The sequence below is a fragment of the Neolamprologus brichardi genome, chromosome 20, assembly GCF_056152115.1.
Source record: "Neolamprologus brichardi isolate AB-2024 chromosome 20, ASM5615211v1, whole genome shotgun sequence".
Lineage (NCBI taxonomy): Eukaryota > Metazoa > Chordata > Actinopteri > Cichliformes > Cichlidae > Neolamprologus > Neolamprologus brichardi.
The window spans coordinates 18,207,092-18,224,362 of record NC_142123.1 but is presented as its reverse complement, the minus strand read 5'-3'; the positions used below and the strand labels follow the sequence as shown (position 1 = coordinate 18,224,362).

At 41.3% G+C, this 17,271-nt stretch overlaps 1 protein-coding gene across 3 annotated transcripts in view; it reads right to left on the bottom strand.

Moving 5' to 3' along the window:
* Nucleotides 1–2,287: 2,287 nt before the first annotated feature.
* Nucleotides 2,288–17,271, bottom strand: part of vps13d (vacuolar protein sorting 13 homolog D) — an 81,047-nt gene continuing 66,063 nt past the window's right edge. For all 3 annotated transcript variants that reach the window (XM_087833975.1, XM_087833976.1, XM_087833977.1), the window contains 7 exons: nucleotides 15,894–16,028; nucleotides 11,543–11,710; nucleotides 10,453–10,585; nucleotides 9,600–9,795; nucleotides 7,545–7,676; nucleotides 7,222–7,462; nucleotides 2,288–3,238 (listed from right to left, as the gene is read on the bottom strand). In XM_087833975.1, coding sequence (XP_087690101.1) covers nucleotides 3,107–3,238; nucleotides 7,222–7,462; nucleotides 7,545–7,676; nucleotides 9,600–9,795; nucleotides 10,453–10,585; nucleotides 11,543–11,710; nucleotides 15,894–16,028 — 1,137 coding nt within the window. In that variant the 3' untranslated portion in view covers nucleotides 2,288–3,106. The remainder of the gene's footprint in view (nucleotides 3,239–7,221; nucleotides 7,463–7,544; nucleotides 7,677–9,599; nucleotides 9,796–10,452; nucleotides 10,586–11,542; nucleotides 11,711–15,893; nucleotides 16,029–17,271) is intronic.

Below are 17,271 nucleotides of genomic sequence, written 5' to 3'. Positions count from 1 at the left end.
AAAAGTTACAAATATTCACATCCCGTCCTATTAAGAGTTCTTCATTCCCACTGTCACAGAGTGCTCCCCATTGGAAGGTCATCTGATTGAGCCCATTATAATGAGCCCATTATCATCAATGGAGCTCTAGTGGAGGGGGTGCAGTCCTTCAAGTATCTTGGTGTCCACATCTCCTCAGACCTGACATGGTCTGCCCACATTCAGGTCCAGACCAAAAAGGCTAGGCAGCGCCTGTATCACCTACGACAACTGAGGAAGTTCAGGGTCTCTCCAAAGATCCTCAGGATTTTCTATACAGGCGCTGTGGAGAGCATCCTCACACAGAACATGATATCGTGGTTTGGGAACAGCTGTGTGAAGGACCAAAAAGCTCTCCAGAGAGTGATCCGTACAGCAGAACGCTGCTGCAGGATTGCTCTCCCCCCGCTTCAGGACACCTACACCAGGAGATGCCGGACTAGAGCAGCGCAGATACTGAAGGACCCGTCCCATCCTGGCAACAAACTGTTCCAACTTCTGCAATCTGGTAGAAGGTTCCGCATCATCCGGGCTAGGACAGAGAGACTCAAGAGGAGCTTCTATCCCCAAGCCATCCGGGCCCTAAACACACACACCCGCCCTCTCACATCATCTATAATTGACTGAGACAGGACTCTGTTCCAGACACTCTAAACCCAGGCACAATGTACATTCCAAATTCCTTTAATTTTAAATATGTTTATATTGTCTATTCTGTAAAATAGTCAGATGTCTATTCATATTAATGTACAGAATTCACCTGCTTGCTGCTACTACTGCACATTCACCCAATGTATATACTCATATATATATATATATATATAATGTTCTTCCTCTACACCCCCCCCCCCCCCCCCCCCCCCCCCCCCATTTTTGCACATGTCGAGGAGCGTGTCAGGCTACATTTCACTGTGTGTTATACTTGTATAACTATGCATGTGACAAATAAAGAACCTTGATTGTTGCGGTTTCCTCTCTAGTATTGTAGGGGTAAAGTGCTGTAAATTGGTGCTATATAAATGAAACACAAGTTGCACAAAGTTTGAGCTTGACAGTGGAGGAATAGAGTATCAATTAAGAGTTTTCAGAAGAAAGAAAATGAATAAACTGCTGTCCAGTGATATAATGTACAAGGTTTAAATGTTAAACTACAAAAATACCTTAAATGTACATTAACTGTTGTGAAGCTGACCCCAACTTTAGGTGGAATTTACTTAAAATGAGGTAGTAAAGACTAATATCAGTTTTTTAGGGATTTATTTAATGTATAGTTTATGTGTGTAATTTTTTAAAATATCATTATACCTTTATATACAAACGTTATGTAAAAGAAACCCTCAACTGCATATGAGTAAAAAGATAAAATGTGGACTATTAAACATTAAGTGAACTTGATTAGAGCAGGCAGAATGCAATAGTTAAAATGAATCAATACCTAAATCATACTAACGCTCAGAATCCTTGAAGCACAGGAAGAGGAGGAAGAGGAGTGACAGCAGCAGTAATCTTTCTTGCCAGCTGTCTAATTTCAGGGTTTTGCAACCCCTCAGCTGTGGCTCCGGTAATAAAAAGAAAAACAAAAAAAATATATAGGGAAAAAACACTGAGATTGTAGACTTTCTTCCACCTTTTTGGTCTTGGTTTTCCTGAGACAGGACAGTAGTGTCCCCTGTGTATCAAATAAAGTTTTGAAACCATTTCTTGTAGTCTTTTTTAACCATAGAAAAACCTGGAATTTTAACAGGGGTGACTGCAATTTCTACATGTGCTATACATCACTACGACATTTAATTATTAGTAATTATTTTTACTGGAATTATAAAATTATTATTCAACCGACTCTTTCTTCCATAGTGTGCCTGTCTCCCATTGTACCGTCTCATTTTGCTTTCTTCTTACCCTCGCCCCCAAATGGTTGGGAGTTTTTCCTTCCCACTGTCGCTAGTTGCTTGGTCACAGGGCAGAGGGTCATGTGACTGTTTGTTTCTTACTAAAATTGTTTGTAGTCAACAATATAAAGCACCTTGAGGCAATAGTTGTGATTTGGTGAAATATAAATTAAATACAGTATAGTATTCAGTCTAATTACTTTTATCCATCTCTCCAAAAAGTTTTCATGAATGATGATACTGAGAGAGATTGAGAAAATCAATTTAAAATATATCTGATTCTGGATTCATTCAAGCAAAAACCACTGGACAAGAAAGAAGTCAACAATGGAAATGTGTGTTTTGAATGAGTCGGAAAATAATGCATCCCCCACAGTGAGTACTGCAATTTGGTGCTTTATTTGAAGTAGTGTCTATTTAAATCTTACCATTTTAACAGGATTACAGACTGAGTGTGTCATCTCTCTGACAGGCCTGTGCTAACGCACGTGCACGCACAGCTGCAAACAGTGGCTTCCTATCGTATGGGGCTGCTCAGAGTAAAAGGTAAAAAGGAAGCCCTCACTTTGCTTTAAAGTTTGGTTAGAAGGCTCATTATGAGGTCATTAAAAAAGGGTAGCTAAATAAAATTAGACACATTAGATTTATGATTGTAAAAAGCGGTGTAGGCGATGACGGACACTCCAGTGTGTATAATTGAAAGGTTGAGGGGGCTGCATGTCCCACCCCAATGTCAGTGCAAATCAATGTCCCCATCTCTAATAGACTCTTACACAAAATACACTTGTAAAGGCAGTTTGTTACATAATCCACTTTTGTTGTGACTTTCTATATTTCATCATAATAGAGTATGTACAACAATTTATACTCTTGGTATGCAGCTCTATTTACATTTAAGTCTAGTCACAAATATATAGAACTGTTGTAGAATGTGTACAACTACAGCCATAAAAGTCATAAATGCAAAGGCCAAATGCAGTACAAGGGCTTTCTACATATACACAGTGAAAAGAACACTGCAGCGCAAGTTTTATTTTTTTCTATCCTGTACATGTCTGTGCTTTCTGAAACATCAGGTCACGTATCTGTACCCAGTACCCTTTACTGCTGTTTGTCAAAACAGATAAAAATAAACTGTTATCTGCAAAAATCAATTAAATGCCCCACAATCCTGCAGACACCATCTCCAAAAGTCCTGATCAGGATTCAAGCAGTAAGCAGTCCTCATTCTCAGTGGAAGGAAGCATGAGCTGTTGCTCGTAGTACAGACTCTTGGCGTAGTTGATTTCTTGAGATATTTTGATGGCGAGGCTCTCGCTTTTCACATGGACCTACGGAAGGAGCGTCAAAGAATGAAAACACTGAAGTTGGGAAGAGACAAAACAATTTAAATGAAAACTGGTCCTATAAGCCACCAGTCACTGAAATTGGAGAACTAAATTAGACAACTTCTTACAATTTAAAATGACATGACATTTTAAAAATACAGCTGAAATGTATCTCATTATCTGATTGAAAAAGAATCCTAGCTCATGAAGGTTCGGGATTAAAGAAAGTTATTTTGGTCTTCTAACCCACAATTTGACCTTGGTTGTTCTAGTTTTCTGCAATGTTATCATCACATTATGTAGGAGGAGAGTACTTCTAAGACCTTGAATTTTGTATCTGCAGGCTTCCCCAAACCATTATTGTAAAGTGTCAAACTCCAGTCCTGGAGGGCTGGTGTCCCCAAACGTTTACTTTTTTTGCTGCAACACACCTGAATAACATGAGTAGATCAACACTCTATAGACTTGACTGCATGCTGACAGCTCTGAAGCCCACGGCTGTCTGCCCATAGTCAGCTGCCATAAAAGTATCATCTGTGATTTTGACCAGGGCTGTCTCACTACTGTGAAGTGACCAAAAACCAGAGTGAAAATGCTCAAACAGACAATTGTTAGTAAGGTGAGAGTAGATCTAAACAGCAAGTTTTCAAAAGAAAAGGTAAATTAGCAATTGGACACAAATTATTTAGGTTGGAAGGGTCTGCATCAGGTTTGTTGAGAGTTGGAATTATCACAGCTGTTTTAAGAGGTAAAGGAAAAAAGCAGAGATTAGGGAAGAATGAATAATGTCTGCTATTAAAGGAAAGAGTGAGGATAAGTAGGATTTAGTTTCCTAAGTGGGAAGTTGGTCAAGGCAAAATTCCACCCAGCAGAGTGGATAAAGGAGACAGTGAGTTTTTAAAGGAGCAAAAATATCCATAAGACTGGAGTCCATCATTGCAGTGAGACACCAGTTCATCAGGAGTAGATAAATTGTCTCTGCTAGGAAGACTGTCGATTAAATGGGAGAAAGCAGTTATATCAATGTTCTTGATATTATGATAATCGAAATGGGAAAATTAGCTTTCTCCAGGCGGTGGATGAGCTCTCCCTTAGCATGGGGTGAGGAGTTCAGTCATTTGGGAGGAGTTCACAGTAGAGCTGCTACTCTTCCATATCAAAATGAGCCAGTTGATGCGGTTGCCTCCTGGGTTCCAACTGGAGGCCACGGGGTAGACCCAGGACACACCGGATTGGGAATGAAGTGTTTTTTCCCAGATAAGGTGGAGAAAGTGGCTCACTGCTTAGGCCTCTGCTCGGATGACCCAACTTCAGATAAGCGAAAAATATAGCTGGGGGATTTCTTGTTTTGTTATTTCAGATTTTAACTTTCAATGAACTTTTATTGAAATTGTCCAACAATGTGCAACAATCATAATGCACGGCACAATGCATCTTTTGTAGTAACATATTTTCATATCATATTTAACATTGGTTTATTTTAAGTGTTTTTCTTTGTTGTCTTTTGGAGTATAGTCCAATGTTCTTAATGCACAATTCAAGTGCTGCACAGTTTAATCATTAATGCTGAATGTGATTATTGGTTTCAAATGCTTTTGTTTAGAGTTTTTCACATCCTTCATTAAATAGTTCTCAAATTTAAATTGATATCAGGGCTCTAGAGTGTGACCAATTTGGTCGCGAATGCAACCAAATTTTTCAATGGTGTGACAAAAAAAACAAACCCCAGGTCTGTTTGAGTGAAGAAAAAAAAAAGGTTTCAGAAACTCTGAAAGTCTCTGTGTGGAGACACAACAGACACACATTATGCCCCTATCATGGTCTAAACCAGGGGTCGGCAACCTGCGGCTCCGGAGCCGCATGCGGCTCTTTAGTCCTTATAGTGCGGCTCCGTGTGGTTTGGGAAAATAATAGCTGAAGTGTATTTTATTTATGTTAGTTCTTTTTTAACTTGTAGTTCTAAATTGGAAGATTATTGTGATATTGAAATATAAAAATAAAATTAGATTCTATTGTTTTTTTCATCGCTCAAAATAAGCGTCACACTTGCTGAAGCCGATATACCTGCCTAAACGGCGTGCATTTATCGAGACTTTCAACCCCAGGTAGGCCAATTATGGATCTTCGGATCCACATTATGTCAGCAGCTATTCTCCACCATGAACTATGTTAAAAACAAACACCGCTCACGCCTCACAGATGACAGCTTACACTCCTGCTTAAAGATGAAAGTGACTTTGTACAGCCCCGATTTGCAGACACTGTGCGCAGAGGTTCGGGACCAGAAGTCCCATTGTAAACATATCACGGCAGACCCGACGATGTTTGCATGAACACGCTTTTCAGCATCTCTTTATTGACCACTTTTCACACATGGTTGATGTACGCATACAGCTGGCTGTAGCTTTAGCTCACAGCCCGACACATACCAAGACAACAGCACAGACGTTAAGGTGGCGAGGCGTGATTGCGGGTGTCGCTCAGGTGCGTCCGCCTCCCCTGCAGCAGCGCTGCAGACCACGCCCCAACACACACATTAACCAGGTAAAATACATATCTAGGCAGAATTTTGCAAATATCTATTTTTCATTTTTCAGCAGCATAGTGCTTTTTTCCAATTATTTTTTAAAAGTCAGGTCAAGGCTCCAAAATCCCAAAGGCGATATAACAGCTTTTGTTTGCTACATGGATCATTTTAGTTCAGCTGGGTGTCTGTATTTATGTCTTTTTTGCACTAGATTCTGAGCTGCAGGTTCTGTATCTCTCCAACCAAAATACGCTGAACCAGCAGCAAAAGAAGATCCAAACTACGCTTCACATTTCATAAATGTTGTCATTAATTCCCTCTTGAATTGAATCAAATCGGGACCTAGTGAATCAGAATCGAATGGATTATAGAAATCAGTGACGATACCCAGCCCTAATGAAGCAGCCTGGGCCTGACAGAAGTGGATGTAGCTGTGGGTAATGAGAAAAGATGAAAAGAATTATTGATAACTTTTTTTGTTAAGGCCTGATCTGTCTGAAATTCATAGCCAGTGCTCTAAAACGGAGCCATCAATCTTTGAACGCTGAACAAGCACAGTGTATCCAGAAAACAGGTTATATGTTGTGATAAATGCACTGCCCAAGTGTCCCCTCTACCCACTGCCTTTAAGCAGCAGGCAGCAGCAAACAGGTTGTCAGAGGAGGCCAATGTGATGATTAAGTTTAACATTGCCTACAATATCACCAAAGAGTGCCAACGCACTTTAAGCACAAGCACTTTTTCAGTAACTTATCTTTCTTGTCGAAATGTGCTCCAAATAAAGAACTTTGTGTTGACAAGATTGTTAATTAATCGTTTACAAATCAATTGTCTGTATGGACAGCAATTTCCCCCCCAAAAAAAGTGCACATGTAAAACTGTGGTGTTAAGTAATGCGGTTGAAAAATTTTGGTGTGCCTAACTTTTGTGCTGGTGCGCAAAAACTACACTGGTGCGCAAAAAGTGCTCACCAGTGCAACCGTGGCAAAAAGTTTGTCTAGAGCCCTGTATATGAGTGTTTCTTAGTTTTAAATTGGTCTATTAGTCTCATTTTTCCCACTTGCTTAGTCGATTTAGGAAATTAGTCGGCAGAAACATCCCTACTTGTGATGACACATGATCAGAGGGTAAGCACCAGATACTTACATGGCTACTAAGATGAAGTTATATTCTTAGTTACCAAACATACTGCAGAAGTTGTTCAAAGGGAAATTAGGAGTCTCTTTTTCTGCTGTAAACCATATTGATGGGTGTAGTTGTTTGAATATCACACAGGACACAAAATAAAAAACATAGTGGATTGGTTTCTTCTTCTGTGAATGAATCTGTGTCTGGCTTTTATTTGTCCTGCTTGGTCTAATGCAAACTATCTGCTTAAAGAGAAATGAGACAGTATTTTTGTCTAATTTGAATCAATCAAAACCACTGGAACAATCCAAAAATGTCACCGAAAACTCACCATGGGCTTCTGGTGGGAAGGACCGGGAATAGCCACACCACTGCTAGTATTCTCAGCCTTCTTGGTGAGTTGCACATATACCTTCCCATGATCCTTAGATACCAGACAGTGGTAGAGGTCATCGTATTTGACCTCCAGAAAGATGGCCTCACGATCCACGAAGTCACCTGGCTTCAGGAAGTAGACAACCTTCGAGGAGATGAGTACGCAGTACGTGTCGATGGGCTCAACAGCAATGAAGCTGTAGGAAATAAAACATTAAGCTTTGCTGAATCTGCAGGCAATCAACTGTAAGAACACACAATGAACTGAGTTACACTCACAACTCGGAGTGAATGTTGTCTGTGAGGTGGAACAGTTGCTCCTGACCGTCCGCCTGTGTGGCTGAGTATCGAGGCAGCAGACCCTGGGGTCCCTTACAGCAGCGGGGCTTCCTCACACGCTGCACAGTGAGCCTGAACGACATAGCAGCAGAATGTAAACACTTCCAAGAACAAGAACGATTCAGGATATTTCAGTTCTAAGAACATTAGACAAAAATGAAGCTGTGCCTTAGGGTCGGGGAACGGGTCCTGACTGTCAATTGTGCTTATGCGCCGAACGGGCAGGGTGCTTGAGGGTGGCTCCACCTGAGGACTCTTTTGTCCTACTGGCAGACTTCAACGCTCATGTAGGCAACGACAGTGACCTGGAGCATCGTGATTGGGCAGAACGGCCTCCCGGATCTAAACCAGAGTGGTGTTTTGTTGTTGGACTTCTGTGCAAATCACAGTTTGTCCATAACAAACACCATGTTTGAACATAAGGGTGTCCATAAGTGCATGCAGCTGCCCTAGGTCGCAGGTTGATGATTGATTTTGTAATCATATCACCAGACCTGCAGCCATATGTTCTGGACACTCAGGTAAAGAGAAGGGCTGAGCTGTCAACTGATCAACACCTGGTGGTGAGTTGGATCAGGTGGCGGGGGAGGATGCTGGACAGACCTGGCACACATAAAACGTACGCCTGCTGCCAGGTCTATGGCAGAACTTCAACAGCATTCTGAGGGAGACTGGAGATGTTGAGGTGTAAATTTGATCCAGGAAGTTATGGCTGCTCATTGGAAAGTCTACATGCTGGTAATACTTTAGCAGGAATTTCTTCTTGATTCTCAGCAGGGCTGAATATGGGCTCCCACATACCGATGGACCATTAACAACTGACATATGAAATTATCTTGCGTGCCAGATATAATTGTATCGCTGACCGTAGGTTTGACCCCCCTGGTCTAAATGGTTCAGAGAAGGCTTGGGAGAAAGTGCTGTGGTCAGATGAAACCAAAAAACAACTTTCTGGCATCAACTAACCCATTTAAACCTGAACAAGAACCTCCCTCCCTCAACTAGAACAGTGAAGACCGATTGTGGATGGGTCTTCCACCATGGCAATGACTCAAAACATACCACCAAGGCAACAAAGGAATAGCTAAAGAAGAAGCACACTGTAAGAGGCCATAAGAAGATCATTTGTAACCTCCACTAAAGCTGTTTCTGTGCTGTGATGAGTTTTGAAACCTGACATTCCTCTGCAGATGATCTGTTAGCTGTTTTACAGCTACTATTTCAACCATTTTTTAAGATAACAGGAAAGTTGGAGATTGTCTTTAATTAGAGAGTCTATAATTAGCTAAGACAGATGTGTAAAGCGATGGCTTCTGAGTAGTGGTTTAATCACTGCTAGCTTGAAGGTCTGTGGTACCGAGGTCAGTAATAGAGATAGGCATGTTTAAGAGTGAAAGATTGTAGGATGGCAGGACTTCATTGAGCAGTCTTGTAGGAATATGGTCTAAAACACATGTTGATGTTTTGGAATTACTGAAGTAATAATTACTGAGGTTGGAGAAAAATTTCATTTTTCAATCAGTGATGAACAGTAAGATGTTCTAGCTTCACAGGGAGCTTTTTTATAGAGTAACAAAGTATTTCAAAGTATCTTCAGGCTAAATGTAGATTGCACATTTCAGTTACATCTTTCCTTTTCAGAGGAGCCACAGTAACCAAACATGTAATAGTTTTAATAAGATAACTGACGTCTGGGGGCATAGAGTTTAAGTAGCTGCTCTGCACTGTGTGGGCACAAGGCATTGAAGGAGATAGTGGATAGTGGAGGAATTACATCCTTAAACTTACTTTCACCACTATCAGAAAGACATCTACTGAAATGAAACGTATTCCCCACCGCAGAGTGGCCTAATCTGCTTGGAGAAAATCCACGTGTGCACATGGTCAAAATATAAGCTGGTGCATGTTCAGGTTGAGGTTATATAATAAAACTGACTTTAACAAAATAAAATAATGTTTTGGATTCAAATACTACAGAGAACAGACTTAACCCACCTATGATTACTTAGACTAGCCATATCACGGACTGTCTGGGCTGTCTCTGATGCAAAGTCCAGAGCTCCAGCCACCGGTTTGGTCACAGTACCAACAAGGCCTTTACCCAGGCCAGAGAAGAAGCCACCGACCCCACCCTCCGTCTTCACACCCTCCACAGTGGAAGTGATGATGCTCGTCATGCCTCCAATAATACCTGAGAGAGGACAGAACGTGTATTTAAAAGGATGTACAAACTTGCAAAAATGCTAGCTTCAAGGGGAGCAGGCAGTGGGTCTTTAGTTTAATGTAGGCAATCCGTAACTTTGATATTTCATGTGAGTAATGTTTCTGGTATGTTGTTCTGAGGCTCTTGGATGACTCGTTGCTGTGCTCTTGGTGTAATTTTGGTTGGCCAGCTACTCTTGTGGAAGGTTCACTATTGTTCCATATTTTCACCCTTTGTAGATAATAGTTAAAAAATTCCTTGCTCCATTAAACAGCACTTTTCAACTTTTCTAAATTTCCATAGGGGGCTAATAATTCTGTCATCTGAAGATCAGTTCAAATTATGTAAAAAAATCAATTCTGAAACATCACTTATTCCAAAGGGCTCAAATATTTTCTATTAACAATTATCATTTTAGTGTCATCTTTCATTCAGTAATCTGTATTGTTTGATCTTAAATCTTTTGTTTCAACAATAATTTGTTCTCCCCACCACTTTTTTAGCATTTTAGCATACGGACAACAGAGTTTACATAAATTACATTTTTAAGGGTTTGGGAGGCCCTTCATTCAGACACTCATTAAATGAATCTTTTATCAACTAGTGGTAGCATTAACCAGACAAAGAAGAGTTTTGAAGCTGTACCGTGAGCCAATCCATGAATCCCTGCTACCAGGTGCTCTCCACTGGTGGCTCCGTGGTATCTGATGTACTCTCGTTCATTCTGGTGCCGATTGTCCATAGTCTTTCCCAGCCCATCCGATAAAGTCCCTGCAAACTGACAAACAAAGCAGAGTCCCACCACACTGTAAATAGACTGGTTCTATGCACCATTTCTGCAAAGAGTGTGGCGCAGGTGCCGTTTCAGGTCATCTCCAGAAAGACATACTGATCGACCAGGGCACATCGTTCATGTCTCGCACAAGTGAAATGTCACAGCTTGATGCATAGCCCATGCCCTGGGTTAGGCACGGACCGGTTAGGCACTGCTCACTTTTTTTTACAACACTGGATTTAACCAAGGAATACTGGCACATTCCCTTGTCTCCGCAGTCTAAGGAAAAAATGGCCTTCTCTACTCCATATGGTTTGTACAAATTTTTCACACTTCCTTTTGGCTTGTTTGGAGCCCCAGCCACTTTCCAACACCTCATGAACCAGGTGCTACGTCCACACGGTGAATATGCTGCCACCGAATTTGAATCATCCACAGTGACACCTGGGCAGAGCTTGATTAAATGATTAAATCATTTCAGATTTAATCTACTATAATCTTAGAATATTTAATCAACAAAAACAAATTAAAAGAATTTAGATGCCTAAATTATGACTAAAACTAAATGACGATTTGCTGTCATTGGCTGGACATTATACACCTAAACAACAAAACTTACTTAACTCTTCTAATGTCTATGTATATATTTGAGGCTTTATGTATATTTTTGATCATGTGTGGATTTGAAGAAAATCCTAAATAAATTTGAAGTTGTGTACCCGAATCTTGTTTTTTTTAATCTCATTAGAGATGCTGCACAATCATTCTAACCTGGAAAAAGAAAGTTAAAAGAAATGATTAAAAGATGACATTCATACCTAATGACCAGGGTATATAAACTATATAAAATATCACACAAATACAGAAACCCCTGAATTTTGGAGGTGAATAAAGTTTATCTGATTTTAACCAAACCTAAAAAGTGAGAGGCACCGTGAACCAAACCTAAGATATACATACCTTGGCTGCAGAGTTGGACACACCGTGGGTTACACTGCGTATGAGACCACCCACATTGCCATGTTTGAAGAGTTCAGTCATGCCCTCAGAGACGTCATTGAGGAGGCCCATGGGGTTCCCCAGAAAGTCCACAGACCCAAGTATCTGAGCCGCTTGACTGATGAGCTCCTACATAAAGACAACACTGCACTGTAAGGCTCTGACACAAGCTACACTGTCTACCACAGCACATGACATAGTTGTCTATGTGATAACTTATAGTGGATTTAAAAACATTTTTTATAAACACCTTAACAGCTTAGAATTGTTGCAGTTTTAATTTTTTATATATTTTTCTAAATGAAATCTCTGTAGACATGTAGTACTGTGCAAAATTCCTGAGCCCACCACATTTCTTTATAGTTTGCTATGAAAATGGGATATAATAGCTGCAGCCTTTCATTGAAAGGTGTATGTATGTATATATATATATTTATTAGGGGTGCAACAATACTCGTATCGATATTGAACCGTTCGATACAGTGCTTTCGGTTCGGTACGCATATGTATCGAACAATACAAAATTTTTAATTTATTTTATCAACTTTCCTTCTGACGGTGCTGTCTGTGTTGAGCGCTCAGTGGATCTGCACTCGACAGTGCAGCCTAGGCGGAGTAGTCGAACGCAGATTCACTGAGCGCAGGGAAAGCTAGAGAGACAGAAGTTAAGCTCTCGTTGCAACATGGCAAATTAAACCTCCCCCACCCTCATTCAGATGTGGCGTTTGGAACTATTTTGGTTTTCATGTGACGTATGACCCTGAAGGTAAGCGTGTCATGGAAAAAAGTAAAACAGTATGTCGGATGTGCCATGCAATGCTCAATTACATTGGTGGGAACTACTGCGTTAGCGCAGTTAGCTCGTTGACGTGTTGGCCGTCCAGCCCCACGCACGGGGCGATCCGCGGTAGCTCGTTAACAAAGATTTGCCGTGTTGTGGCTTTAATGTCATTTCAACGAGATTAACGCTGACAGCACTAGTGGGAACACAACGAATATGACTGCACATTTACTCCGACATCATCCTAGTGCAAAGACAAGTGGAAGCAGACAAAAACAACAAGCACGCATGCTACAAACTTTACCCGAGTCATTTAGACAGCCGTTAGCACATGATTCTCCTTATGGGGACCTGATATGTTTAATATGCTGCTGAGAATATAGCCCGGAAGAAGTGTATAGTATAGCTTTTATTTTGGAAAGAGCCATTTCTCTGTAATAAACTGTCTTTTCCAAAGATGAGTGATTTCTCGATCAGAGATTTCTTTTTTTTTATTACTTTGTTGTTTCAGCAACATTAAATTTAAAAACTGTACTTTTGAATTAAAATATATATTTATAATTTTAATAATTGACAAATTAAAAAGGCATGAACATTTTATATATATATATATATATATATATATATATATATATATATATATAAAAATAAATGCAGTATATAAGGCAAGAACAGAAGTTGTACAATTTCACAAAGCTTGAAAGTCTATATTTGGTATTTTTCAACACAGACTGAACTGTCTTAGGCAGCTTGGGATGGGAATAAGAATTGATAAGAATGTAGTGATTCCATTATCAATATTACTTATCGATTCTCATTTGCTACATTTTGAGAGTCACCACCGAGACATTACATTAATGCAAATTAATTACATGCTGTGGGTCAAATGTTTGTCCATGTTGGAGGGATTTACCTTCTTTGTTGCTATCAGCGTTGGGATCATTACTCAAAAAAGTATTACACAGAACACTTTTCTTATGTGTATTTCTTAGTAATGCACGATAATACTTTGTTACACTATTCATTACAATACTACTCTTTGTAAAATGACCTAAAACATATTGCCTCATAATTACCATTTCATATAAACCTGAAGTTACAGTTCCACACAACAACACAAATCCCTGTTTACCATTGTTCAACTGTTCTATTTGTGGTGGTGTAGCTCAGCTGATAGGCTGTGGTGATGGTTGCAGTAGGAATTGTCCATAGTTGTGCATTCACATCATCTAGTAGATCTTCAGAGGGTACTTCACGTGGTCTTGGTAACCGGCTATGGAGGGTCCAAGTTTCCAGCTTTGCCATAATCCTATCTTTCAGGTCAGCACCTCTCACACTCAACACTCCTTCTTCCTTCATACTTGGGGTTTGGTACCAAATGTCAGGTGGGGGTTATGATATCTCCCCTCTGACCTGTCGTCCTTGGCGTAGCATTTTTGTTGTACCTCGTCAGTCTCTTACAGTGAGAGCAGTTACCTTCTTCTGAATGTTGGAACACTGAACTACTAGTTGTTTTGCCATCAAACTGGATGCTGGATATCGAAGATTCCATAGGTCCATCATCATGTTCATGTGACCACTTCCGCTAGAGTTACTTGTATAGTAGTGTTCCAACAGTGTCCTATTCTCATCTCTTGTCTACTTGCGCCTTCTTGCTCCAAAAGCCCACTTCTCATCAGTGTGTCCTGGTTCCTCAACACCTGACGCGGGACATTATTAATCTGGGCGACATCTGAGCCGGTATGGCTTCAGTCTCTCGCTCATATCAGAGGTAGGATTGGTTAGCATGGGAGTTCTAGCCTAGGGACCCTTACTTGATACAGACAGTCTTACCACTATGCTAAGCGCGCACGCACACACGCACGCACACACACACACGCGCACACACACACACACACGCACACGCACACACCCACTTCTCGTTTGGCTCTCAGCGAAGGCGGTCGCACTTTTCTCCTCTCCTCCTTACCCTTATCTTCCCTGCTTAGCCTCTGTGTCCTTGTCTGTCTCATGTGCATTACTTTTCCCTGGAACAGTCTCTCACTGTCGATCTCTAAAACCTAAAAGAGAATTATGGATTTGATCAACTGGTCTCTGAATGCTATTGACACCCTCTTCTCAACGAGAAGTCTGGGCTTGGGAGAGCCCGAGTGCCCTGGAGGGACTTTCCCTGCCGGATACACGATGGACGGGTGGCAGAACTGGAGAGTCATGTGCCTGGCAGGACTGTCGATCGAGGACGCTGAAGATATCTACCTATTCGGAACCATGATAACAGGGTTCTTGCTGATCGGAGCTGGCATGGCCCTGACTTATCGGAGAATTGAGAGAGCGGAACCGGCTGTTCAAACCCCCCCAAGGCTGCCCGCTGGAATCGAAGCGACGGGACGAGTCGCGACCTCTCACAACGAACGCAGCATGGTTAACACCTTGGAGACGCTTACAGCTGCTGTGAAGGCTCAAAACAACACCATTGAGCGTATGGTGGGATACATCAGAGAGGGCCCTGCTCAAAATGACAACCTTGAGCGAAAGTTGGATCACATCACAGAACGGATCACTGCAGTTGTGAGGTCTCAGAATCAAAAGAATGACAACACCACGGAACAGACGTTTGATACCATCATGGGGAGGCTCGCGGCTCTCCATCGGGAGATCGAGAGACCAGCATCAGAGTGTTAAAGATCAGCTTTGAAAATTCTCGTGAGCTGCTCGTATGGAAAGAAAATCAACAAAATCAACAAATTCGGGATCAAAATGCAGACACCACCACGGCGCCAGCTGCAGGCCCAAGGCTGAAGCCGGACAAACACTCCCTGATAACGACTGTGTGATGACTATTCTTCCCATCCCATGCAAGGCCACCTGGATTGGCTGGAGGACTGTTTACTTAGCCTGATAGGGCGAAGGACACTGTCTCAGCTGAACTATGGACACGCACACACACACTTACACTGATAAGCACTCACTCATCTCCCCTTCCCTTTCCAACGCCTTCGATGCTTGTTACCTCCTGGGAACACGAGGCGGGTCTGGGCCCGCGCTGGCGAGTCGGTGGAGTGGCAGGATGTCTGCTGTGTTGCCTGGGATTACTCCTTATCCCCTACCCAACCCTGTTGCTGGTCACGTGCTCTATAATGTTGTACTGTGGACATTTATGTGCTTTTCTGTGCAGAGGAGTTTTTTTGTTTCCTGTTCTCATGCTGTCCTCCTGTAGCCCAGCATGAGTAGAGGTCTCTTTTTTTCCTCTTGTACTTTTTCCCATTGTAGTGTCCATTTCAGTGGTTTTTCTATATCAACCGTTCTCTGACTTGTATCCCCATGTGATGTCTGTGTAAGGTCGGGGGGCGGGTTCATTCCACTGCAGGGCAACCTACCACTGCATGTGGCGAATAAAATTTGAACTGAACTGAACTGAACTGAACACACACACACACACACACACACACACACACACACACACACACACACACACACACACACACACACACACACACACACAGAGATATATATGTATATAAAGCCTGTTACCTCTCTAAAGTGCTTAAGGATGTCATTGATGATGATCTCCTGTGTTTCATAGGGATGCACTCTTGTGAATGGGTACATGTTGATGACTGCATCTTCAAAGCGAACTAGAGGAAACCCCAGGGTACCTTTCAGGGCCTAAAATGACCAAAAAAAAGGAAAAGAAAAGAAAAACAAATCACGTAATAATATGAGGCAGTAGCATGGCAGCTCTCAGATACTTGAATTGTTTTATGCCACAAATGCAGAGTGCCTGCAAAGTCAGGCTTTAACCACATTAGAATAGAATAGAATAATCCTTTAATTATCCCACAAGGGGAAATTTGGGTGTAACAGCAGCAAGAAAGATAAATATACAAACAAACAGTACACATGACACAGAACAGAAACATACACAATTTTTACATATTTACATGAAGGACAATGGTTACCAAAAGCAGAGTATTGTACTGTTATTAAATTAAATAATTAAATACAGATAAGAGGCAAACCCTGTTTATAGTGTGAATCGGTTGATAAAATAGTGCAAGTTACAGCGCTGATGTAAACATCTATGTTTGTTGGGAGTGGTGGTCTGAAACAACAGGCAGCCTCAGGGCCCCACGGACAGCCTGATACAAAACAGCTTGGTAAAAAATATGTTGCCGTCCATCTCTCCCTAGTAACAACTATATGGGAAGTAATGTGTTTTTTAAGATAAATCTCCCATTTGGACGTTGTTCAGTCAGTGGCTTGGCTGCTTGGATTGCCAGGTGTACCTGTGTAGTGCTTTAGCTAGCAGCTGTCTGACTTCACCTCGGCTAACTGTCAGTGATCTGGACCTTTTAACAACGTTTGGGTTTTTGGCGCCATTTGGTACTATTTTAACAGATTTATCTAATCAGCAGATATGCACAGGTGTGTGTGTGTGTGCGTGTGTTGCATCAAGCAGTTTATAGATGCCCCTTGGTAAATGAGCTACCAACTGTTAGCTGATAACGTAGCACTCCATATCGAGCTCCAGATGTAGCCACTCCAGGCTCCAAAACCCAATATGGTGACAGCTTTAAAATAAATAAATTAATAATCTGCAAAGTCACAATTTTATGGTGTGAAAACCAGCTGCTCACACATAACATTATAAGTATTTAAGTATTTAATGTAAGAAGTGAAAAGCACTGGTCTCCTGTGACAGAATACGATGTTCTGGTTGGAAACCTTGTGTCCTAGTATTCATGTGGATATCTCCCACCTAAATATTGCTGCTGTTGGCAGCACGAGTGAGAGCTACACAGAACTGGTGCCTGTCTACTGTTACATCAATCCTTTAAGATTTCATCTGCCCTACAAAGACGTTTTCAACTTTAAACAATTAATTTAGCTTTATTATATATAAAGATCC